Source organism: Delphinus delphis, chromosome 5 (genome assembly GCF_949987515.2).
Source record: "Delphinus delphis chromosome 5, mDelDel1.2, whole genome shotgun sequence".
Classification (NCBI taxonomy): Eukaryota; Metazoa; Chordata; class Mammalia; order Artiodactyla; family Delphinidae; genus Delphinus; species Delphinus delphis.
Window position 1 is genome coordinate 86,414,580 of NC_082687.1, and position 27,869 is coordinate 86,442,448.

Genomic DNA, 27,869 nt, shown 5'->3' on the forward strand with positions numbered 1-27,869 from the left:
TCTAACATTTTGATTAGCAACATTATGTGCACAGAGTAGTGAAATAGCTTTGCTTATTTTTATTTGTTTTGGAGGGAAGAAAATGATAATTCAAAGTTACAACCAGAACACTGTGCATGTACTTAATGGCACTGAATTATATACTTAAAATGGTTTAAATGGTAAATTTTATGTTATATATATTTTACCACAATTTTTTAAAAAGCTATAAGCAAAACATAAGCTATGGAGAACAAAGACCATTAAAACCATTCTACCTATATCAACACCTCAGGAAATAAAGAGAACGTTGCTGTTACTGACAGGCATTGATCCAACTGTTTCACTTCTCTGTTTCACTTCTCTCTCAGTGCGAGAACTTAACAACAGTCAAAAATAAAATCACTATCCCAATTTTTCAGATGAGAAATGTTGAGCACTCTGTAGGAGGAAAAAGAACTTTTAATTCATTCTCATTCTGCCTCTTATTATATAACCTCAGGAAAGTTATTTAACTTATTTGCCTTAACTTCTTCATCTGTAAAATGGGAATAATAGTAAATTTGCGGGCTTCCCTGGTGGCGCAGTGGTTGAGAGTCTGCCTGCTGATGCAGGGGACATGGGTTCGTGCCCCGATCCGGGAAGATCCCACGTGCCGCAGAGCAGCTAGGCCCATGAGCCATGGCCGCTGAGCCTGCGCGTCCGGAGCCTGTGCTCCGCAACGGAAGAGGCCACAACAGTGAGGCCCGTGTACCACAAAAAAAAAAAAAGAAAAAAAAGAATCTACCTGCCAATGCAGGGACACAGGTTCGATCCCTACTCCAGGAAGATCCCACATGCCGCGGAGTAAGTAAGCCCGTGCGCCACAACTACTGAGCCTGCGCTCTAGAGCCCGCAAGCCACAACTACTGAGCCCACGTGCCACAACTACTGAAGCCCACGTGCCCAGAGCCCGTGCTCTGCAGCAAGAGAAGCCACTGCAATGAGAAGCCCGCGCACCACAACAAAGAGTAGCCCCCGCTCGCTGCAACTGGAGAAAGCCCGTGCACAGCAACGAAGACCCAACGCAGCCAAAAATAAATAAATAAAAAATAAATTAATTTTAAAAAAAATACACTCCAGCCAAAACAATCTTGAGAAAGAACAGAGCTGGAGGAATCACGCTTCCTGACTTCAGACTATACTACAAAGCTACAGTAATCAAAACAATGGGGTAATGGCACAAAAACAGACAAAGATCAATGGAACATAATAGAGATCCCAGAAATAAACCCACACACTTACGGTCAATTGATCTATAAGAAACAAAGTAAGAATATACAATGCAGAAGACAGTCTCTCCAATAAGTGGTTCTGGGAAAACTGGACAGCTACATGTAAAGGAATGAAATTAGAACATTCTCTAAGCCATATACAAAAATAAACTCAAAATGGACTAAACACCCAAATGTAAGACCAGATACTCTAAAACTCCTAGAGGAAAACATAGGTGGAACACTCTTTTACATATATCACAGCAATATTTTTTTGGCTCTGCCTCCTAAAGTAAAGGAAATAAAAGCAAAAATAATCAAATGGGACCTACCTAAACTTAAAAGCTTTTGCACAGCAAGGGAAACCATCAACAAAAAGACAACCTGATGAATGGGAGAAAATATTTGCAAATGATATGACCGATAAGGGATTAATATCCAACATATATAAATAGCTCATATAACTCAACATCAAAAAACAAACCACTTGGGCTTCCCTGGTGGCGCAGTGGTTAAGAATCCACCTGCCAATGCAGGGGATACGGGTTTGAGCCCTGGTCAAGGAATACCCCACATGCCATGAAGCAACTAAGCCCATGTGCCACAACTGCTGAGCCTGCGCTCTAGAGCCCGTGAGCCACAACTACTGAGTGTGCGTGCCACAATTACTGAAGCCTGCGCACCTAGAGCCCATGCTCCACAACAAAAGAAGCCACTGCAATGGGAAGCCCACATACCACAACAAAGAGCAGCCCTTGCTCACTGCAACTAGAGAAAGCCCGCACGCAGCAACGAAAACCCAAAGCAGCCAAAAATCAATAAAATTTTTTTTAAAAAGGTGATTTTAAAAAAAAACTCAATTAAAAAATGTGCAGAATGACTGAATAGACATTTTTCCAAAGAGGAAATGCAGATAGCCAAAGGGCACATGAAAAAAATTCTCACCATCAGTAATCATCAGAGAAATGCAAATCAAATCCACGAGATTATCATCTCACACTTGTGAGAATGGCTATCATCAAAAAGAACACAAATAAAAAATGTTGGCGAGGATATGGAGAAAAGGGAACCCTTGTACACCGTTGGTGGGAATGTAAATTGGTGCAGCCACTGTGGAAAACAGTACACAGGTTTCTCAAAACACTAAAAACAGAACTATCATTTGGCCCAGCAATTCCACTCCTGGGTAGATATCCAAAAAAAAAAAATCAGAACACTAATTCAAAAAGATGCATGCACTCCAATGTTCATAGCAGTATTATTTACAATCGTCAAGATATGGAAGCAACCAAAGTGTCCACCAACAGATGAATGGATAAAGAAAATGTGGTATATAAATAAAAAGGAATACTACTCAGCTATAAAAAAAGAATGAAATTTTGCCATTTTCAGCAACATGAATAGATTTGGAAGGTATTATGCTGAGTGAAATCAGTGAGACAGAGAATGACAAATACTGTATGCTATCACTTATTTGTGGAATCTAAAAAATAAAACAAGCTAGTGAATATAACAAGACAGACAGACTCAGATATAAAGTCTGCTCTATAGTGCCTGGGCGGGGTGGGGGCAATATATGGGTGGGGAAGTGAGAACTACAAACTACTGGGTGTAAGATAGGTTCAAGGATGTACTGTGCAACACAGGAAACACAGCTAATATTTTATAATAATGGTAAATGGAAAGTAACCTTTAAAAATTGTATAAAAGGGACTTCCCTGGTGGCACTGTGGTTAAGAATCCACCTGCCAATGCAGGGGACACGGGTTCAATCCCTGGTCCAGGAAGATCCCACATGCCGTGGAGCAACTAAGGCCATGCACCACAACTACTGAGCCTGCACTCTAGAGCCCGCGAGCCACAACTACTGAAGCCCACGTGCTACAACTACTGAAGCCTGTGCATCTAGAGCCTGTGCTCTGCAACAAGAGAAGCCACCGCAATGAGAAGCCCATGCACTGCAATGAAGAGTATCCCCTGCTCGCCACAACTAGAGAAAGCCCACGAGCAGCAATGAAGACCCAATGCAGCCAAAAATAAAATAAATAATTTTTTTTAAAAAAGGAATTATGAAGATGGTTGACAGAGATCTGTGCCGCTTTCTTATTTACTATCAGTTATGTGTCCTATTTTCTATCTTTTCATAATTTTATACCCATCTCAATTAACATCAATCTATATCAGGTATTTTAATAAATACTATCAACAAGTTATTAAGTAAATAAGTAAACAGTACTTAAAGCATAAAAAGAAATGAATGCATTGAAATATTTTACAGAAGTCAAGTATGTGTGTGGGTGTGTGGGTGTCAAATTGTCGGAGCTACCAAGACTTCATGGAAATTAAATATTCAAGGAGCCACTCTGGTTATGCCACAAATTCAAGCATTTAGCAGAACTCACTAGCAACAACAGACTCATGGATACATGGGTGGGATGGTGTGAGATTTGTGTTTCCTATAGAATATTCAGGTAGCTGCAGAGTGTGGATTCGAGGACAACAGACTGAAGGCAGAGAGACAAGTTATTTTATTATGCCAAGCCACAAGGTCCGAACTAAGATTGTGCTAATAAGGTGATATAGAATGGGGCAGATTACAAAAATATTTACAAGGTAAGTTTTACTAATTTCTAGAACTCTCATTCATTCCACTATAGTATGCAGTCTCCATCAAATAGATATGCTATCAATCAGAAAAAGACCTCATTGATTATCAAGCATAAATATAACTATGCATCATTTTCCTTTGTGTTTCATAATTTTAGAGAAAGATATATAAACTAAATCTCTGAATGATTAGGTACTAAAAACTAAATTCATATTATTATGAGTTTGGCCCAATTAGCAATAGGAAGACTGTTCTTACAGACAATCCAAGAAAACTCCACCTACCACATGACGGATGGGAACATTGCAACAGGTCTCTTCCGTTTCAGGATATGAGGAAAGGACAAGATACAGGGTGGCATCAAATAGGTAGAATCTGGCCTAGAAGGACATGATATCAAAGAGACTGACAATTACAGCATTCTTCCTGCCTACAGAACTCAATCAGAAATTTCTAAGAAATGATTTATAATGATCTAAAATGGAATGAAAGAAGTCATTCATAAAATAGTACTGATCATTTTAAGTAATGTTAGCTTTGCTTCCTGAAATGATGTGACTGTGTAGATCCTATATTGAAAAGTCTTATTTACACTATTACCATAATCCAGGCATAAATTTAGCTTCCATCCAAAGAAAGAGCTTTGTCACTAAAAGACATGATTTCTATCCTAAATGTAGCTATACCCTTAACAATTAAGAGCAAAGCTCTTTGCAGATCAGCAACCTGAAGATGATCAGAACTGGGTCAGTTTTCTAAACGCAAACTTTTAGCTCTTTTTCTGATGGGGTGGGGTGGGTGGGGGGTGGAAGAAGTGAGAACAACATTTGTATGTTGTCTGACTATTAAAAGCTCAAATCCAGTTCCCTCCTCTCCTCCTCTCCACCGCTGCCATCAGAGATAACCTCATCACTTCCCCCACAGCTTTCCTGTAATGGTCTCCCCATCTCTAGTACTACCATGCTACAAATGTATCCCCTTTTACGGCCACCATATCTTTAGAATATGAAGATGGTCACATCACCCCTCCTGCTGAAATCCTTCAGTACTTCCCAATCCCCCAAAGAATAAAGCCCATTCAACCCAGCATGAAATACAAAGCACATTCTGATCCCTGAAGAATCACTTCACTAGTGATTAACCCCCTCTATAAAGCCTTCCTGACTGCTTAACAGATATTTCCTATTCTCCACTTTCACAGCATTTTATGCATAACTATTATAATCACATGTAACTGTCTACCTATCAGCTCATATATTCCCTAAATAATCATAATACCATCAACTCTGGCAACAGACATGAGCTCTAATCTCAATTTCACTGCAGTAACCATGTAACCTTCAGCAAACCTCTTAACATCTTTGGTTCTTAACGTCCTCACCTGCAAAATTAGCATAAAATATTCACCCTCATAACTTCTTATGAGTAGCATTGAAAAATATAAGTAAAAAATAATACATGGTTTTGGTAAACCTGGAGAACTATAGTGCAGCTAACAACACCCATAAAACCTAAAAAGAACTAACATGTATTATACAAAGGAACTAAACCTTCTCTATGGAAGGTATATGCCCTACTTTTGTGATGAGGATATATGTAATGAGTTTTATTTAAGTAAAATGTCCTGCTTTTCAGAGCAAAGAAGTAACAAGCCATGTTAAATGTGACCTTCAACTTTAAATCAACAAAATTACAATTAATTTTATATAAATGCTTATTAAATCTTCAGAGAAATTAGTATTCAAACAAAAACAACACAGCCTCAGTTCCTAGAAACTTTATTTAAAATAACTACTGACAAATCTAGCATGTAACAGCATTACCTTTAAAAATATGCAAGCGTGATGAAAATGACTTAAGTAAAATTTTTAAAAATTCATTTAAAATATGGGACACATATTTTCTACAAAGACATTTGGTATTTTAAAGTTGCCTCAGCAAACCTGGCCTCCTCCCTTTTAATATGTCCTTTTAATATGTCCCTGTGTGTCTCATCATTTCATAAGGAATAAACTTCCTGGGAAAGGAAGGGTAAGAAAGGAAGGAAAGAGGAAATTCTTAAATGAGAGCAGACAACAGGAACTGGAGATAGGGATTAGCAACTGAAATAGGTGCTGTTCTAACGAAGAAGAAGGGGGAGAGAAGGCTAAGCTGGAGCGAAGGAGAGCAGCAGTCTGGGGTCTCCAGTTACAGCAGCAGTGAGAGAGAGGGAGGTAAAAGCCCGTCCCGGGGATAAGACACCACAAATACAAGACAATATATTTAAACCTATTACAGTACAGTACAGTACCATATAGCCGATTGTGTTAGTTGGGTACCTAGGTTAACTTTGTTGGACTTCCGAACAGAACTCTCGGACAGAACTCATTCGTATGTAGGGGACTTACTGTATACTGAATCTTCAAAGCTCAAATAAAAACAACCCTTCCCACTATGAGTATGAACTTAAATCTGAAGGAAACAATTTTCTTCAAGACTATATTTAGTGACAATAAGGAATTAAGCAGACAAATTAGATTTCAAGGAACTAACTCTTACAAATACAATTGGTTTGAAAGTTTTCATGTTAAATATAAGGTAAAATTTTACTAAAATTATACTGAAGTAATTTTTTTAAGTAAAATTTCAACTGAATTTCAAGTACAAAGTTATGCAGCAACTACACAGAGCCTTACTTCTTACTGCATTACATGAATTTTAATCCCTGAAAAGTATAACAAGGTTCTCTTTGTTTAAACTCTGGTGGAAAAAAAAAAAAACCAATAACTACTTTGACAGCACTTTTAATTACTGGTAACTTAAGAAACTAAAGTCTTAAAATTCCTTTTTCTCCCTAATATCACATGTACTTTTCTACCTAACCTCTTGGGAATGACACACTCAACTATGTGCCTAAAGAAGTCAAAGTTTCTCTCAAGCATCCAGTGTTTAATTTGAAGGAAGACAAACTAGGAAAAACAAACGATTTGGAAAACAGGAAGCCTAGGTTGTGCAGACAGCTCTATACATACACTAGTAGCTTCTATTTCCTATAAACCAGAGGGACTCAAACAGATCTCAAAGGTTACTTCTAAGCAAAATCACACAAAGATACCACAAAAAAAGAAAATTACAGGCCAATATCACTGATGAACATAGATGCAAAAATCCTCAACAAAATACTAGCAAACCGAACCCAACAACACATTAAAAGGATCATACACTGTTATCAAGTGGGATTTATCCCAGAGATGCAAGGATTTTTCAATATCTGCAAATAATCAATGTGATACACCACATTAACAAACTGAATAAAAACCACATGATCATCTCAATAGACACAGAAAAGGCTTTTGACAAAATTCAACATTCATTTACACAGAAACTGTCCAGGAAGTAGGCACAGAAGGAACATACCTCACCATAATCAAAGCCATATATGACAAACTCACAGCTAACATCATACTCAATGGTGAAAAGCTGAAAACATTTCCTCTAAGACTGGAAACAAGACAAGGATGCCCACTCTCATCACTTTTATTCAACATAATACTGGAAGTCCTAGCCACAGCAGTCAGACAAGAAAAAGAAATAAAAGGAATCCAAATTAGAAAGAAGTAAAATTGTCACTGTGTGCAGATGACACGATACTACAAAGAGAAAATCCTAAAGATGCCACCAGAAACTACCAGAGCTCTTCAATGAATTTAGTAAAGTGGCAGGGTACAAAATTAATACACAGAAATCTGTTACATTTCAAAACCCTCACAAAACAGTATAAGAGAAATTAAGGAAACAATTCCATTTACCATCACATCAAAAAAAAATCTACGAATAAACCTACCTAAGGAATTTGTAAAAGACTTGTACTCAGAAAACTGTAAGACACTGATGAAAGAAATTGCAAACAACACAAACAGAAGGAAAAACATATCGTGTTCATGGACTGAAAGAATTAATGTTGTTGAAATGACAATACTATCCAAGATAATCTACAGATTCAATGTAATCCCTATCAAAATAACAAGGGTGGACTTCCCTGGTGGCACAGTGGTTAAGAATCTGCCTGCCAATGCAGGGGACACAGGTTCAAGTCCTGGTCCGGGAAGATTCCACATGCCACGGAGTCACTAAGACTGTGTGCCAGCACTACTGAGCCTGCACTCTAGAGACCGCGAGCCATAACTACTAAAGCCCGCACGCCTAGAGCCTGTGCTCCACAACAAGAGAAGCCACCACAATGAGAAGCCCGTGCACCACAACAAAGAGTAGCCCCTGCTCGCCTCAACTAGAGAAAGCCCACGTGCAGCAACAAAGACCCAACACAGCCAAAAGTAAATTAATTAAATTTTTAAAATAAATAAAAATTTTAAAATTACAAGGGCATTTTTCACAGAACTAGAACAAATAACTTTAAAATCTATGTGGACACACAAAAGACCCCAAATAGCCAAAACAATCTTGAGAAAGAAGAAGAGACCTGGAGAAATCACGCTCCCTTACTCAGACTATACTACAAAGCTACAATAATCAAAGCAGTATGGTAATGACAGAAAAACAGACACATAGCCGATCAGTGGAACAGAATAGAGAGCCCAGAACCCACACACTTATGGTCAATTAATCTACAACAAAGGAGGCAAGAATATACAATGGAGAAAAGACAGTTTCTCCAGTAAGTGGTGCTAGGAAAACTAGACAGCTACATGTAAAAGAATGAAATTAGAACATTCTCTAACACCATATACAAAAATAAGTTCAAAATGGATTAAAGACCTACGTGTAAGACCAGAAACCATAAAACTCCTAGAAGAAAACACAGGAGAAACACTCTTGACATAAATCAAAGCAATAATTTTTGGCTCTGTCACCTAAAGCAAAAGAAATAGAACCAAAAATAATCAAATGGGACCTAATTAAACTTAAAAGCTTTTGCCCAGCAAGGGAAAGCATTGACAAAACAAAAAGACAACCTACTGAACGGGAGAAAATATTTGCAAATGATATTACCAGTAAGTGGTTAATAGTCAAAATGTATGAACAGCTCATACAACTCAACATCAAAAAAACAAACAACCCAATTGAAAAATGGCAGAAGAACTGAATAGACATTCTTCCAAAGAGGAAATGAAGATGGCCAACAAGCACATGATAAGATGTTCACCATCATTAATCATCAGAGAAATGCAAATTAAAACCATAATGAGTTACCATCTCGCACCTGTCAGAAAGCTATCATTAAAAAGAACAAACAAAATAACAAACATTGATGAGGATGTGGAGAAAAGGGAACCCTCCTACGTTGTTGGTGGGAATGTAAACTGGAGCAGCCACTGTGGAAAACACTATGGAGGCTTCTCAAAAAACTAAAAATAGAACTACCATTTGACCCAGCAATTCCACTCCTGTGTATATATCCAGAAACAAACAAAAAACTGAGAACACTAATTCAAAAAGATACATGCACCCCAATGTTCATAGCAGCATTATTTACAATTGCCAAGATATGGAAGTAACCTAAGTGTCCATCAACGGATGAAGATTATGGTATATATATTCAATGGAATACTACTCAGCTATATTTTTAAAAGAATGAAATTTTGCCATTTGCAACAACATGGATGGACTTGGAGAGTATTAAGCTGAGTGAACTTAAGTTGGACAGAGAAAGACAAATACTGTATGATATCACTTATATGTGGAATCTAAAAAATACAACAAACTAGTAAATACAACAAAAAAGAAACAAACTCACAAACAACAAACTAGTGGTTACCAGTGGGGAGAGGAAGGGGGTAAGGGCACAATAGGGGTAGGGGATTAAGAAGTACAAACTATTATGTATAAAATAAATAAGCTATAAGGATCTACTGTACAACACAGGGAATATAGATAATATTTTATAATAACTATAAATGGACTATAACCTTTAAAAATTGTGAATCACTATGTTACATACCTATAACTTATGTAATATTGTTTCCTTCTAACCTCTTTCTTTCTTGGAACATTTTATCTATATTCACTACCTTTAGAACCTTTCATTTATATATAGTTTATGGTTATAAAGCACTTCACAGTTTATCCTCATGAAAACTATGTGAAGTAGATATGTGTTTTACAAATGAGGAATCTGAAGCCCAAAAAGTAAGAGATATACTCATGATAGTAACTGGCAGAGCAAGAAGCTGAACTTAGGTATCTAGATCAAAGTCCTCTAAAGATTCCTTAAAGATTCGTTATTTAGAAACCTTACAAACTTAAGAAGCTTAAAACACAAATCTAAACTGTAGTAAAGCAATATAGTAGATAACCTATTTTTTAATGTAATTGTATTTAATATAAGAGTTACTTACAGACAAAAAGCATGTAGGCAATACCTCAACAAACGGAGACAAAATTGCTCAACTCAAACCATTCAGTAAAAAATATTAATCAAAGAATGTGGAATCTAAAAAAAAAATCTTCAAAAAATCTTAAAAAAAAGAAACAAATGAACTTATTTACAAAACAAATAGACCCACATATATAGAAAACAAACTTATAGGTATCAAAGGGGAAAGCAGGGAGGAATAAATTAGGAGTCTGAGATTAACATATACACATTACTATACATAAAATAGATAACCATCAAGGACCTACTGTATAGCACAGGGAACTATAATCAATATTCTGTAATAACCTATAAGGGCAAAGAATCTGGAAAAGTACATATATATATAACTATATATATATAACTATATATATATATATATATATATGAAACAATCACTTTGCTCTACACCTGAAACTAACAAACACTGTAAATCAACTATACTTCAATTTAAATAAATACACACATACATAAATTGAAAACTAAGAACTCCTGTGAACTTTATTTTTAATTTTTTTAAAGGTTTACAGGATCCTAAAAAAATAAAAAAATGAATTTTTCACTTATAACTCCTAGTTTGTCACCACAGGAAGATACTACTTTTACCTTATATTCTTCAAAGAACTAAAAACTAAACCACCTGGAAATTTTTCCCACAAAGAAAATTCCAAGCCCAGATGTTTTCATCTGTGAGCTCTAACAATAATCAAGGAAAAGGGAATTCTACCTTTGACACAAAGAGAATAGAAACTTCCTTAACTCATTTTATGAGGATAGCTTAACAGCAGTACCAAACCAAGAAAGAAGTACTAAAAATGAAAATTACAAATCCAGCCTCACTTGTGAACATAAATGTAAAAATCTGAAAATATTAGCAAATTAAATTTAACAAACTACAAAAAGGATAATAATACGTCATGATAAAGCTGAGTTTATCCCAGGGATGAAAGATTGGTTTAACATTAGAAAATCAATTAACATAATTCACATTAACAGATTAAAGGCAGAGAACTCATATAATCATAGAAACAGATACAGGAAAGCATTTCATAAAATTAGACATCCATACATGATAAAATGTATAGGTATATAAGGGAACATCCTTAATCAGATAAAGAACCTAGAGTAAAACACATTATTAATAATGAAATATTGATAGTGTTGCCCCTGAGGTAAGGAATAACAAAAGGATTGCATTATCCATTTCTATTCGAATAATATTCGAGTACTGTACTACCACAGTAAGGAACAAAGAAAGAATGAAAGGTATAAAGACTTGAAAAGCAGAATAAAAAACTGCCATCTGCAATGATAAAAATCTAAAAATAAATTTAAATGAACAAGAATTTAACGGTTGATGGATTAAAAAGATCAATGTACAAATCAATTATACTTCTAAACACCTATGGTTAGAAAGTGAAATTTTAAAAGCATCCAATACCTTTTTTAAAAATTTTGTCATTGAAAAGCATCAAATACCTTTTTAAAAAATCTACAAATTCAAAATAATACACAGAGAAAATGGTGGGGGAAAAACACCTCATTGGTGTCTTCTGTAGATGACCTGGGCAGCAAGTCATTACTCTGAGAACTGATAATTAAAGGGGAGTGGGGGGAATTGAGCATTTTTTCCTACCTTTCCTGTATGAGTGTATTTAATGAAAACCAAAAAGTTGATGAAAGTTCTCAACAGTCCAGCAAATAAATGCAGAAATAACTAAATTGGAAAATCATCACTCTGCAACCCCAAATGAAATACTGGACCTAGGCAACAATCATCAATAGAAGCCATAACCATTAGGTGAAAGATGAATGAAAAACGCGTAAATGTAGAGATGGGGCTGACAATACCTGAACAAACTGATTGAACTTAGTAGTCCAAAAAGCAGAACAAATCAAACATCATGTGCCTCATGATGTGATGCAACAGGGAGTATAGAGTACCCCTGTGAAGTACTCTTGTCTAAAAATTTGAACCCATATCTAACTGAGCCACTAAATCTTTCTATTAGTTTAGAGGAAAGAGGGCATAGAACAAGTTAACTGACACAAAGAGAAAGGAATCAGCCAAATCCAAATTTGTCTAGAAGACCAATGACCCAATTTCTCCAATGAAATCAACTGCCTGAGCGGAAAAATAAAGGAGGGAGCGCTATGAAAAAAGAATACATAAGTAAGTGGTCTTATTTGAATTCTGATTCAGACCAACCGCTTTTAAAAATACATGTTTAAAACAGAAAAATATAAACATGGACCAAGTATTAGCTATTAGATGTCTATTATCTATTAGTGACATATCCTAAGGATATACTAGCTACTAACATATACTAGTACTAATATATACTAAGTATATACTAATACCATTAGGTATTAGTATTAGATATTAAGGAATTATCATTAAATTAAGTACTTACAAGTGAAATGTCATGAAGTCTATGTATCTGATTTGCTTTGAAATATTCAAAACAAACAAAAGGGTAAAATGTAACTGCTGAAACTTGATAATAGGGGTTCATTATACCACAGTCTCAACTTTAATATTTATTTGAAAATGGCCACAGTAAAAACTAATCAAAATCCAATTAGAAAATGGGCAAAGGCATGAACAGAAGATATAGAGATGGCAGATAAACACATAAAAAGATGCTGAATACCGCTAGCAGTTAGAAAAATTCAAATTAAAATCATAATGAGATACTACCACACCATCTATTAGGAGAGTCAAAATAAAAAGTACCAATAGAACCAAATTCTGGCAAGGATGCAGAGAAACTGTATCACTCATCCTTTGCTGATGAGAATGTAAAATTGTACACCCACTCTGGAAATCAGTCTGGCTGTTTCTTAAAAAGTTAAACACACACTTGCCATATGGCCCGTCAATTACATTCCTGGACACTTTCTCTAGAAAAAGAAAAACACATTCACACAAAATTCTGAACAGAAATACTTGCAGGAACTTTGTTAACAGGCCCAAACTGGAGACAACCCAAATTTCCTTCAGTGGGTGAATGGCTAAACAAACTGTGGTACATCCATACAATGGAATACTACTCAGCAATAAAAAGAAACCAACTACTGACACATTCAGTAATTTGAATGAATTTTAAGGACATTATGCTGAGTGAAAAGGGTCAATCTCAGAACGTTACATAATCTAAAATTCCATTTATATAACATTCTTGTAATGACAAAAGTATAGAAGTGGAGAATAGAACAGTGGTTCCCAGGGATTCAGAAGTAGGGTGTTACTATATGGGGGGAGCACAAGGAAATTTCTTTGTGATGACGGAGCAGTTCTGTGTCTTGAATGTGGAGGTTATATGAATCTACACATAGAATTATACACAGAGACATACCAAAATTTAAAAATTAATGATACAAAACTGGTGAAACTGGAGTAAAGTGTGTAGTCTACTTAATCATGGTATGCTGATATCAATTTCCTGGTTTTGATAATGTACTATATTTATGTACGATGTCACCATTAGGGAAAACTTCCAATTTTTAGATTGGAAATTCAGTATCAGGGTGGATATATAGAATTTCTCTGTAAAAGTTTTGCAACTTCTTGAGTCTACAATTAGTTCAAAATAAAAGCAATCCAGGTGTGAAGAAGAATCAAGGTATCATTTGATATGAGAAACTGGAATTTTCACGTATGGATCAGAGTGTGATAGGCAGAATTCTAAGATGTCTCCCAAGATTCCTGCTCCCTGGTGTATACATCCTGTACAATTCACTTCTCTTGAATGTGAGGAGTTGTGAATATAATAGGATATCACTATTGTGATTATGTTATATTACATGGCAGAAAAGACTTTGTAGATGTCATTAAGGTTACGTCAATCAGTTGACTCTGACTTCACTTCAAAAGAGAATTTATCCTGGGTGGGAATACCTCATCCATTAAAAAGGCCAATAAAAAAGGTCAAAGAGACACAACATGTAAGAGAGATTCACCTGCTGGCCTAGAAGTAGCAAACCATCATGCTGTGAAGAAAGCAACTGGCCAAAAGACTTCAAGAGATCAAGGTCCTTGGTACTATAACCACAAGGAACTGAATTCTGCCAACACTCTGAACGAGCTTGGAAGAGGACTCTACGCTCCAGATGAGAATGTGGCCCAACCAACACCTTGACTTCAGCCTTGAGAGACTTCGAGCAGAGACCCCAGTTAAGCCACGCCAAGACGCCTGATCAACAGAAACTCCAAGATAAAATACATTCACGTTGTTTTAAGCAGCTGAGTTTGTGGTAATGTATTATGCAGCAATACAGATAACTAATACACTGAGTCTGACAATTATTCCTCAAACATGCAAAGACTATGACTTTGAAGACTGGATAAAGCCAAAAATAGATTCATTTACTTTTTCAAACTAATTCAAAATTTGTCTGAACCTTAGGCCCTCATGTTCTGGCTGAAAGTTTCATATGAACAAACTATCCAAAGAGTTCCATGGTTGTGATTACAACTCATAAACAACGGAGCAAGACGGAGACTTACAACTGATGAAATTTGGTTAGACCCAAATTCCTGTTTTTCACATTTCTCATCCATAGAGGGTTTCCAAAACCCAACTTAAGCCCCAACTCCTGCCTTTCCCTACCCATGCTAAAAAATTTCAGGAAAAGAGAATATTTACAAGTTCATGTTTCTTGAAGTACAAAGACAATCAAGACAATCATGAATCTATAATACTTGTTATCCTAAAGCGTAAGAACTGATAATCCCATTTTTAAAATAAAGATACTATTTTTTCAGACAGAAGGGGAGATCGAAACATAAAGTACCTAGGAATAAATACAACAATGTGTAAGACCTCTAAGGAAAGAAATTATAAAACTTTATGAGAGTCATTAAAATAAATTTAAACCGGGCTTCCCTGGTGGCGCAGTGGTTGAGAGTCTGCCTGCTGATGCTGGGGACACGGGTTGTGCCCCGGTCCAGGAAGATCCCACATGCAGCGGAGCGGCTAGGCCCATGAGCCATGGCCGCTGAGCCTGCACGTCCGGAGCCTGTGCTCCGCAATGGGAGAGGCCACAACAGTGAGAGGCCCGCGTACCGCAAAAAAGAAAAAATAAATAAATAAATTTAAACCAATAGAGATATACACCAAATTTTTAGACTGAAAGATTCAATGTTATAAAGATGTCAACTGTCTCCAAATCAATTTGAAAGAATCAATGCAATTTCAGTCAAAACCCAATAGGTTTCTTTTCCCCTAGAGCTGGACAAACTGATTATAAAATGTACATGAATATGCAAAGGGCAAAGAACAGCCAGACAGTTTTGAAAAAAACGAGAAATCCTTCTATACCAAATATTAAGTCTTATAAGACAACAGTAACTTTAAAAATTCTGAGTATTGTCAAAGTAACAGACAAATCAGTGGAAGAAATAAAGAACTCAAAAACAGATCCACACATATACAGACACTTGATATATGACAGAATGAGCAATGCAAATTGGTGAGGAAAATTCACTTATAAAATAAATGGTTCTGGAACTCGCTGAGCATCCACATATAGAAAAAAAAAATGGAAATCAGACCCGATTCTCACAAAACACACAAAAATCAATTACTAGCAAGTTAAAAACTTAAATTTGAAATACAAATTTCACCGCTTTAAGATAATGTACGACAATATCATCAGGGTATGAAAGAATTTCTTAACTAAGACACCAAAAGCATTTAACGATAAAAAGCCCAGTTAATTTGATAATACTAACATTAACACACCATAAAGTAAATAAAGAGACAAGCCATAAATTGAAAAAAGATATGGCAACTGTAACCAAAGGATAGAAATATAAAGAATTCCAAAAATACTTTGTAACGAAGAATAGAAATATAAAGAATTCCAAAAACACTATAAGGAAAAAAAAAAACAACTAACCCAATAGAAAAATGGACAGAAGACCTGAAAGACAATCTCCAAAAGAAGAAACCCAGATAACCAGTAATATGAAATAATGCTCAATTTCAATAGTAAAGAGCAAATTAAACGCACAAAAAAATACCATTTTCACATCCACCACAGAAATTTTTTTTAATGTATAATACCAATATTGGTGATACTGGAAAATAAACTGATACACCTCTTTTGGCAAATAATTAGGCATTACTAAGTAAAGATGATATCATCTGACCCAGCAACCTCCTTGATTACATCCCCTTGATAAACTCACATAAATGTACAATAAGAGGATATTCACAGAAGCATTATTCACAAAAGGCCAAAACTAGAAACAATTTTAAAAAATGTATTAAACTGTGGAGTATTCAAAACTGGAATATAATACAGCAATAAAATGAAGTTACATACAATAAAATGAACAAAACTCATACTTTTCTTGAGCATAAGTGAGAGAGAAAAGTACATACAAGGATTCTATTAATATACACTTCAAGACAAAACTAAGCAATATTGTTTAGGTATACATATACAAATGGTAAAAGTAAAAACAAAAGGAAGAAAATTATTACCACAGAAGTAATGTGTACATCTGTGTGCACATATATACTTGTTCTGTTTCTCTGAAGAACCCTGACTGATATTGACTTGGATATTAAGAGTAGTTCTAGAGGAAAAGAAACGTATGGATGAGTTTTCTGAATTGGTTCTGGGGTTTATGAAATTGGTTCTCTACTGTGAGTACATTTAAAGGCACTGGTGACTCCATTTCCACTAAAGAGGCAAAGTAGGCACTGGTGATCCATGGCATGATACAGCAAAAGAGATATACAAACTATAACCACTGGATACTCCTAATCAAATACTTACAAAAACCAAGGCTCTAGGTGAACGTGTAATTGACACCTTAGATGTTTGACATCTGTCAAACATCTGTCAAATTATTAATTACAATAAGATTAGCTGGTGACTCCTAACTGTGCTGGGTAAAGTGGGGAAGTAAAAGTATAAGCTCAGCACCTTCATACGCCTAGCTCAAATGCTATGCAAATGACCTGAAAGCTTTTGTCTTGCCTGAGAGAAACCCTTATCTCCTGAAGCCTCAGAGCTGAGATTTCTGAAAACCAAACCCAGAGTGTCATCCTGTGAGTGGCTGAATTCCAACACACACTGAATTCCCGACCTCACAAGATACTGTCTGTTAAAGTAAGGGTACTGATTAGGAAGAAATGGGATCCTGCAAACTGGAATGGGCACATGTGGGCAGATCTCAATGAAGCTGGGGACACTGAAGCCTTACATTTTGCTGGGTCTTCTTTGCTAGGAGAAGCAGACCTTCTACCCTTGACAGAGGTGAACTATGCTATGCATGAAGAATCTATAATGACCCCCCCTTAGGTAGTTGCCTTGCCAGACACAGCTGATTATCCTCAGGACCCACACCGACCCTTTGCTTCTAGAGCTACAACTAGACTCAAGTCCCACTGGCCCCGAAAGGTGCGATACAAAGTGTGACCTCTAGGAGATGTACTACAACTCAAAAGAGCAGCACGATTTTTCCAATTTATATAGATACAAACCTGAGGAATATGTGTGGGATTTAATATTATGGATGTGGGATAATATGGACAAAACATAAAGTTGGATGAGGCCGAATTTATTTTTATGAGACTAATTAAACAGATATTCTAGAGTCAATGTTGCAGCTCAAGGGGTTAGAAAAGGCTCTAGCAGTTTGGTGAGTTGCATAAAACATGCCCCAAAAGGTGGCCTACATTAAATGAACTTGAAATACCAGGACTGCCTTGGTATAATGTAGAAGGTGGTATCCAAATGCTTTGAGAAAATGAAACGTCAAAAACGGTTTTATCATGTAAAACCTGCTCACCCACACCAGAATGGTCCAGAAGACCTACCTGTCACCACAACTGCCAGAAATAAACGTGTGAGGTGAGTCAGCATCGCTGAAGAACTCCATGGTTGCTCTTCTCTGCAGATCAGAAATTACAGTGGGAAATGATACCAGTGAACTGGGATACTTAAATGCAATGGGGAAAACTGCATCATGGGAGGTAAGGGCCAAGTGCCAGTATTTAATCACCAAATACAAAGTGGACTTTGTTACCACAATGGACAGCAGGGTAAAAATGGATATCAGAAAAGTCTGACTCAGAGACCTGTGTGTGGCTTTCTATAGTTGATCATGGTACCTCTAAAAGAAACAGATCAGCTGTCTACTAAATTCTTATTTGATCTATATGGGCAAAAGAGTTCTAGGTCAAGTGAACACAAGACTAACTTGAAAAACCAAAACACAGTCAAGGTCCTCCCAAACTTAAGCCAGTTTACAGACTCAGAACTCCTTGGGTGAAGGGGGGAATAGGCCCCCTTGAGGAAAGACCCTCCTACACAGCAAAAATTTCATTTTGTTAATCTTTGTCCCAGCCTTTCCCAAGAGGATCTACAGCCTTTTACCAAGGTGACTATGCACTGGGAAAAATAAATAATTAGACTTTTCAGGGACAATTGGACACTAGATCTGAACTGACACTAATTCCAAGAGACCCAAAATGTCACTGTGTCCATGTGTCACAGTAGGCGACTATGGAGGCCAGGTAATTGATGGAGTTTTAGCTCAGGTCCATATTACAATAGATCCATTAGGTCCCCTGAATCCTCCTGTGGTTATTTCCCCAGTTCCAAAATTCATAACTAGAAAAGACATACTCAGCAACTAGCAGAATCCCCACACTGGTTCCCAGACTTGCGGAGTAAGGGCTATTAGGATAGGAAAGGGCATGTGGAAGCCACTAGAACTGCCTCTATCTAGGAAAATATTAAGCCAAAAGCAATACAGCATTCATGGAGGGACTACACAGATTTGTGCCACCACCAAGGACTTAAAGGCAGGGCTGGTGATTCTCAACACATCACCATTCAACTCACCTATTTGGCCTATGCAGAAAAAAGATGGAGAACGACAGTGGATTATCATAAACTTAACCAGGTGGTGACTCCAACAGTAGCTGCTATTCCAGATGTGGTTTCACTGTGAGAGGAAATTAACATATCTCTTGGTACCTAGTATACAGATATAGATCGGCAAATGCTTTCTTTGCAATACTTATTAATAAAGACTACCAGATACTGGCACAAAAACAGAAATACAGATCATCTGTTTATGTCTTCTTCAGTTTCTTTTATCACTATTGGTGGGAATGTAAATTGATACAGCCACTATGGAGAACAGTATGGAGGTTTCTTAAAAAACTAAAATTAGAACTACCATATGACCCAGCAATCCCACTACTGGGCACATACCCTGAGAAAACCATAACTCAACAAGAATAATGTACCACAATATTCATTGTAGCACTATTTACAATAGCCAGGACATGGAAGCAACCTAAGTGTCCATCAGCGGATGAATGGATAAAGATGTGGCACATATATACAATGGAGTATTACTCAGCCATAAAAACAAATGAAACTGAGTTATCTGTAGTGAGGCAGATGGACCTAGAGTCTATCATACAGAGTGAAGTAAGTCAGAAAGAGAAAAACAAATACTATATGCTAACACATATATATGGAATCTAAAAAAAAAAAAAATGGTTCTGAAGAACCTAGGGGCAGGACAGGAATAAAGACACAGACATAAAGAATGGACTTGAGGACATGGGAAGGGGGAAGGGTAAGCTGAGATGAAGTGAGAGAGTGGCATTGACATATATACACTACCAAATGTAAAATCGATAGCTAGTGGGAAGCAGCCGCATAGCACAGGGAGATCAGCTCAGTGCTCTGTGTCCACGTAGAAGGGTGGGATAGGGAGGGTGGGAGGGAGACGCAAGAGGGAGGGTATATGGGGGTATAAGTATATGTATAGCTGATTCACTTTGTTATACAGTAGAAACTAACACAACAATGTAAAGCAATTATACTCCAATAAAGATGTTAAAAAATAAAATAAGATAAAAACTAAAATAAAATATAGAAATGCAAAAAAAATAAAAAAGACTACCAGAAGCAGTTTGTTTTCAGCTGGCAAGTCCAACACTACATCTTCACTCAGGGGTATATTGACTCTCCAGCCCTTTGATGGGGGTCATAACTTAGTTCTCAGGGATCTTGACGGCCTTTCTCTTAGACAAGATATCACATCTATTACATTCATGATAGTCTACAAATTGGACCTAGTGAGCAAGAAGTTGCAACTACTCTAGACTTATTGGTAAAGACAACTGCATGTCAGAGGGTGGGAAATAAATTGGACAAATATTCAGGGGCCTTCCACCTAAGTAAAATTTCTAGAAGTCCAGTGGTATGGGGCATGTCAAGATATCCCTTCTAAGGTAAAGGATAAGTTGCATCTGGTCCCTCCTACAAACACACAAAAAAAAAAACACCTAGTGGGCCTCTTTGGATTTGAGAGGCAACATACTCCTCATTTGGGTGTATTACTCCAGCCCATTAACCAAGTGCATCAGTCAGGGTTTTCCAAATATACAGAAGCAATGGGAGATATAAACATGTATATACTCATGCACGCACACACACACACACACACACACGCACACACACACAGAGCGAGAAAGAGAGAGAATACACACTGAGAAGACACACTTATTTTAAGGAACGGGCTCAAACGATTGTGGGGTCTGGCAAACTTGAAGTCTGTAGTATGGACCATTCGGCAAGAAACTCAGACAGGAGTCGATGTTACAGTCTTGAGTCCAAACTCTGTAGAGCAGGCCAGCAGACCAGAAGCTCAGGCAAGATTTCTAGATACAATCTAGAGGTGCAATTTCTTCTTTTCTGGGAAATCTCAGTTTTTGCTCTTAAGGCCTTCAGCTGATTGAATAAGGCCCACCCGCATTATCAAAGAATCTCCTTTACTTAGGGAGTCAACTGATTGTAAATGTTAATCACATCTACACATTACCTTCACAGCAACATCTACAGCAGTGTTTGATGAAACAACTGGGCACCACAGCCTAGCCAAGCTGACACATAAAACTTATCCAACATACCAAGTAACCTAAAAAGCTACTAGTTTTGAGTATTGCCCAGAAGAAAAGGCGGCTCTGGGACAATTCAGCCTGCCCTGCAAGCTTCTGGACGATGTGATCTAACACATCTAATGATGCCTGAAGTGTCAGAGCAGACAGAGATGCTGTTTAGAGCCTCTAACAGGCCTATATATGTTAAACACAGTACAGACCCTTAGGGTTTTGGAGCAAAGCCCTGCCACCCTCTGCAAATAACTACTCTCCTTATAATAAACAGATTCTGGCATGCTACTGGGCCTTCAGCAGAGACTGATGCTTAACAATGGGCCACCAAGTTACCATGCGAACTGAGCTGCCCATCATGAACTGGGTATTATCTGACCCATCAAGCCATAAGATTAGGCATGCACATCGGTACTCCAGCATCAAATGGAAGTAAACAGTAGATACAAGATGGAGATTACACATACACAAGTAAGATATGAAGAGGTGACGCAAATGCCCATGGTCTCCATTCCTGCTACATTATTTTCTCTCTCCCAACCTACATTGATGACCTCATGCGACATTTCCTACCATCAGTTGAATGAAGAAGAGAAAACTTGGGCCTCATTTACAAATGATTCTGTAAAATATGCAGGCACCACCCAAAAGCGGATGGCTGCAGCACTGCAGCCCCTTTCCAGGACATCCCTAAAGGACAGTGGTAAAGGAAATCCTCCCAGTGGACAGAACTTAGAGCAGTGCATGTGGTTGATCATTTTGCTTAGCAGAAATGGCCAGAGGTGCCACTGCATACCAGTTCATAGGACGTAGCAAATGGTTTATCTAGATGATCAGGGACCTGGAAGGACATGACTGGGAAACTGGTGACAAGGTGGTCTGGAGAGGAGACATAAGGATAAACCTCTCTGAATGGACAAAAAACATGAAAATGTCTGTGTCCATGTGAATATTCACCAAAGGGTCACTTCAGCAGAGGATGATTTTAATAATCAAGTGGATAAGATGACCTGTTCTGTATATACAAGTCAGCCTCTCTTCCCAGCCACTATTATCATTGCCCAACGGACTCATGAACCAAGTAGTCATGGGAGGAAGGAAGGTTACGTGTGGGCTCAGCAACATGAGCTTCAACCCATGATGACTGACCTGGCTAGAGTCACTGCTGAATGCCCAATATGCCAACAGCAGAGATCAACACTGAGTCCCAAATATGGCACCATGCCCCAGGGTGATCAGCCAGCTAGCTGGTGGCAGGTTGATTACACTGGACTGCTTCCATCACAGAAGGGGAAGTTTTGTCCTTACTGAACCAGACATTCTGGATACAGATTTGCCTTCACTGCATCTAATGTTTCTGCTAAACCTACCATCCATGGACTTACAGAAGGCTTATCCACCATCACGATATTAGAAACAAAATTACCTCTGATCAAGGAACTCACTTCACAGCAGAAGAAATGCAGCAACGGGCTCATGCTCATGGAATTCACTTGGTAAGAGCACTTGTCTTACCATGTTCCCCATCATCCTAAGCAGCTGGCTGACAGAACAACAGAATGGCCTTTTGAAGACTCAGTTACGGTGCTACTTAGGCAGCAATATCTTGCAGGGTTGGGGCAATGTCCTCCACGAGGTTGTATATGTTCTAAATCAGCATCCAATATATAGTGCCCTTTCTCCCAAGGCTAGCATTCACAGATCCTAAGAGCAGACATGAGAGTGGCACCACTCACTGCTGCCCCTAGAGATCCACTAGCAAAATTTTTGCTTCCTGTCCCCATTACTTTATGTTCTGATTGTCTAGAGGTCTTAGTTCCAAAGGGAAGAGGCTGCCACTGGGAGACACAACGATTACATTGAACTGGAAGTTAAAACTGCCACCGGCCACTTTAGGTGCTTCCTCCCTGTACATCAACAGGCAAAGAAGAGAGCTGCTTTACTGACTGGTGTGAGGAATCCTGATTACCAAGAGGAGACTGGATTGGTACTAAACAAGGACGGTAAAAAAGAATAAGTCTGAAATATAGGCAATCCCTTAAGGTAACTCATAGTACTACCATGCCCTGTGATTAAAGTCAATAGAAAACTACAACAACCCAATCCAGGCAGGACTACTAATGGCCCAGATCCTTCAGGAATAAAGTTTTGGGTCACCTCACCAAGCAAAGAACCACAACCAGCTAAGGTGCTGAGAACAAACAGAATACGGAATGGGTAGTAGAAGAAGGTAGCAGAAATACCAACTACGACCACGTGACCAGTTACAGAAAAACTGGAATTGTTACAAGTAGTTCCCTGAAATTAATCTATTTCAATATGTATATAGTTTTGTGGTTTTTTTTTTTTTTTTTCTTTTGCAGTACACGGGCCTCTCACTGTTGTGGCCTCTCCCGTTGCGAAGCACAGGCTCCGGACGCACAGGCTCAGCGGCCATGGCTCACGGGCCCAGCCGCTCCGTGGCACGTGGGATCCTCCCAGACCAGGGCATGAACCAGTGTCCCCTGCATCGGCAGGCGGACTCTCAACCACTGCGCCACCAGGGGAGCCCCTATAGTTATTTTTTAATATTTAAATTTAAAATAATTAATTAAAATGCAAGTAACACTGAACCTCACATTTTGAGTTTCTCTGCTCCTAAACTCCTTAGTCTGATAATCAGAGTTAAACTCAGATAAACTTCATTTATCTGAAAGCTCCTTCTGACTTCACCTAGGCAGAACACAGATAAACCTGAAAAACCACAAATACATCCTCAGAAATGAAAAAGATATCACAAATATCACACATAAAAACTCTACATGCTTTACTCAAAGGAGGACCCCTTACACTACCAATAGGTATGACAACTCAAGCCTTGACACCCATCTTCCAGCCTTAGCAGATACCAAAAAATTTTTTTAAAATACAGCTGTCTGATGAATAAACTGTGATGTAATCATATGTTGATGATTCTACATTTATATTACATTCAAAAACAGGAAAGCGATCCTACAGTATTTGAAGTATGGACGGTAGCGGTTAACCCTGCGCAGACGCAGGCAGTGATTATAAGGGGGCAGGAGGGACATCAGGGGTGAGGGCAATATTATGTTTCTTGAGCTGGGTGCTGGTAATATGGGAGCATTCACTTTGTGAAAAACAGCTGAGCTGTCTAAAGATTTCATGCCATTTTCTGTACTGTTCTACTTAAGTAAAAAGTTTATGAAGAAATAAATACTACAGCTGTTCAAGGCCATGAGAGATAAGGTTGAACAACTCTACATGAATCAACAGTCCTGAAAAATACCTGTGCTTTTGCATGAGCACCAGCAGTAACAATGTGCCTGTTAACTTGCACTCAGTACCAGGCAGGGAAGTAAGTAACAAATTTTAGAAATAATTTGATTCCAAAATGTTTAAAATAAAAGAAGTTTATAATTCAAAAGAGTTAAGCTGCAATTATTCAAGAATCAAAAGAGTACTGGTTAAGGATACGAGAGCTGTTGGTAGAATCCCGCCTCTACCGCTTGCCAGCTCTGTTAATGTATTCTTAACTTCTCTGGGCCACCATTACCTCACCTGTGAAATGGAGATCTACCTCATAAGCCTGTGGTGAGGACCAAATGAATTACTCTGTGTACAGCATTTAGAACTGCATCTGACACAAAGTAAGTATTCAGGTAAGTGCTGGCTTTTCACTCACATGACAAACTTTATCTCCCAATGATGCTAAATAAACAGGGTGGGGTGTTTCCACCATAGCCAACTGACAGATGGGCACCAGAATGCAACAAAAAGCCCCTTCTTAAAATAACATGTACCACACTCTTTCTATAAAACAGGATCATTAACTATTAGCTTTCCTCATATTTGAATTACCCAAAGAAGTTGGGATAGTAGCAACAAATCATACTGCAGTCCCATTCTGGGTCTTTTTTAATCCTTTACTCCAAGTAGCTTTAAGAATTAAATAACCGCTTAGAGCACTGCATCATCACAGAAAGAAACTGTAAGAATTTAAAGTAATACTAGTACTTAACACTTTGTTAAGAGTTACTATGTGGCAAATATTGTGCCAAACATTTTTCCTATACTGGTCTTATTTATTCACAACAACCCTATTAAATAGGTATTATATAGTGTTCACCCTAACTAAAATGGCATAAGTCCATTTTACTTCAGAGCCCACTTTCTTACATTTATCTCCTTCACCTTATTCTCTCACAACTTTTTTCTCTCAGTCTTTATGTAAACCTCAGTTATCACAGTGTTCTGTAGTTATACCTGCTCTTCCTCCCTAGGTTATAAATACCTCAACTCCTCTTTCCCAGAACTGGTAGAGAGTACAGCACAAAGAAGGGACTCAGGAATGTTCTCCAGGAACTGGCTCATTAAAAAGTTGTAACTCTTGGGACTTCCCTGGTGGTCCAGTGGTTAAGACTCTGCGCTCCCAATGCAGGGGGCCTGAGTTCCACCCCTGGTCAGGGAACTAGATCCCACATGCCGCAACTAAAAGATCCTGCACGCTGCCGCAACGAAGATCCTGCGTGCTGCAACTAAAACCCAGCACAGCCAAATAAATAAATATTAGGAAAAAAAAAAAGTTGTAACTCTTAAGCCCAGCTGCGTTTGAGTGAATTCTAGAGCAAGCATCTTCTAACTTCCAGAAGAGGAATGTAAAGAACTCAAGCATCTAATCCCATTATGCCAGTACCATTTGAGGTAACTTGCTTGGTTTGCTGAGACGGTTATCCATTTGCCAGGTGTTAATCCAGGGGATATTTTGATAATCATATTTCATCAATACTTTGCAGAGAATAAGATAAATGCTGAGGATCCACTGGATGGGCATCTAATATGAAATTAAGTTATCAACATCCTATCAAAAGACACAATCTTGCAGATTTACATGCCTCACAGTACAGCAACAGTACTCCAGTATCCTACATGCTGCTTTTTTCCTTCAATTACCAAAGAAGCATTATTTGATACAGCATTAAGTCTCCTTCCAAAAAATTAATAAATGTAGCAGGAAGTTTTCATTTTTAATTAAACTTCAAAGAGTTTTTTCATACTTTAATTATACAATTCTATTTCCACTACAGCTTGGTTACAGAGAACGAATCTGTTGAAGTGTTTTGCTCACCACAACGTAACTTACTGTATATGTTCGGCATCTCAGACAATGTCCTAACATATGCTCGTACAACTCACACCTGTGTTTATACAATATGGTCCTCCCAGACATTGTGACAATCCCTCTATTTCTAAAGGGAAAAAACAGCTATTTACTGAACACCATATAATATATTACACAGCACAGGTATATACATACTATGTGTGTGTATAATTCGATCCTTACTGTGACCTTGAAAGATAGGAATTATCATCTCCTTTTTTCCCCAGGAAAGAAACTGAGGCACAGAAACTTTAAGTTAGTAAATGATACACAATTAAAGCAGGTTTACATTATTCTAAAGCCTAGTTTTTCAACTCTAAAGCCTAGTTTTTCCTTTATTCCAAGCCTATCTTTACTCCCTACCCTTCTTTTTTCTCACTCTGCAGTTTTCTCTGATCACCAGTCCCCATGGTGGAAGAGACACACAGTTAGTTCCTAGACTTACATATTATAGTTCAAGTCATAAAAAGAGATGAATAACACAAACTTCAGACTAACTATGCAATTAGGTATCATGGACATCACCATTTAGAAAGTAGTGAATAGTCAAGAGGAACTTACAACAGAAAATAAAGGCAACCAACATTTGTAATATTCATGGTAACTTACTGGTCAGAAATGTGAGTTGCTAAATTCAAGAAATTCAAGAAACTAGGTTCCGGATTAAATCAGAATTAAAAGGAGGGGGGGAAACTATCAATAGCTAAAACTTTAACAAAATTGGAAAAAATGGAAGCATAAATAATCTATCAGAAAGTGCAACCCTTTTAATATCACACTTCTACAAGAGTCACAATAATGGAATGTCAGGAAAGAATCAGGCTTCATCCTCTCATTAGTTTAAGAGATCTGTTGTCAGGACCACTGATCACACGGGATGATGTATTTAACAATACACAAAGGGGAAAACATTCCAACTATAATAATTAAAGAAATGAAACATGATATTTCACCCAAAATAGCAAAGATTCTTTTTCAATGAAAACACCAATGGGCACTCAAAAACACAATCCTTCCAGAAAGCAATTTGGCAGTAATATATGAATTAAGCAAAAATATACATATACTGCCAGTAATACATATTTTTTAAATCTTAAAATATTCATACCCTTGGGGCTTCCCTGGTGGCGCAGTGGCTGAGAGTCCGCCTGCTGATGCAGGGAACACAGGTTCATGCCCCGGTCCAGGAGGATCCCACATGCCGCAGAGCGGCTGGTCCCGTGAGCCGCGGCCGCTGAGCCTGCGCGTCCAGAGCCTGTGCTCCGCAACGGGAGAGGCCACAGCAGTGAGACGCCCGCGTACCGCAAAACAAAACAAAACAAAACAACAAAAAACAAACAAACAAAAATATTCATATCCTTTAATCTAATAGTATGCTTTTGGGAACGTACCCTTAAAATCCAAAATGCCAGAAAGGTTTCTGCGCATAAATGTTTACAACAATATTTTTAGTGGAAAAACTGAAGATGATCTATTTAACAGTGGGAATTTATCCAACAATAAGAACAAGTAAATATGTCTTTTATTCCATTTAACAGTTAGGAGAAAGCTCAGAATGTTAGATTTTTAAAAGCAAGAT

At 37.7% G+C, this 27,869-nt stretch overlaps 1 protein-coding gene across 2 annotated transcripts in view; it reads right to left on the reverse strand.

Annotated features, from left to right (window-relative positions):
* STIM2 (stromal interaction molecule 2) overlaps positions 1–27,869 on the reverse strand; it is a 168,243-nt gene that overhangs the window by 109,205 nt on the left and 31,169 nt on the right. Inside the window, exon 1 of one of the 2 annotated variants that reach the window (XM_060012729.1) lies at positions 18,031–18,224. The exons of the other annotated variant lie outside the window; for it this stretch is intronic. Coding sequence (XP_059868712.1) covers positions 18,031–18,076 — 46 coding nt within the window. The 5' untranslated portion in view covers positions 18,077–18,224. Of the gene's footprint in view, positions 1–18,030; positions 18,225–27,869 lie in introns of those variants that run through there. 2 annotated transcript variants of the gene reach the window in all.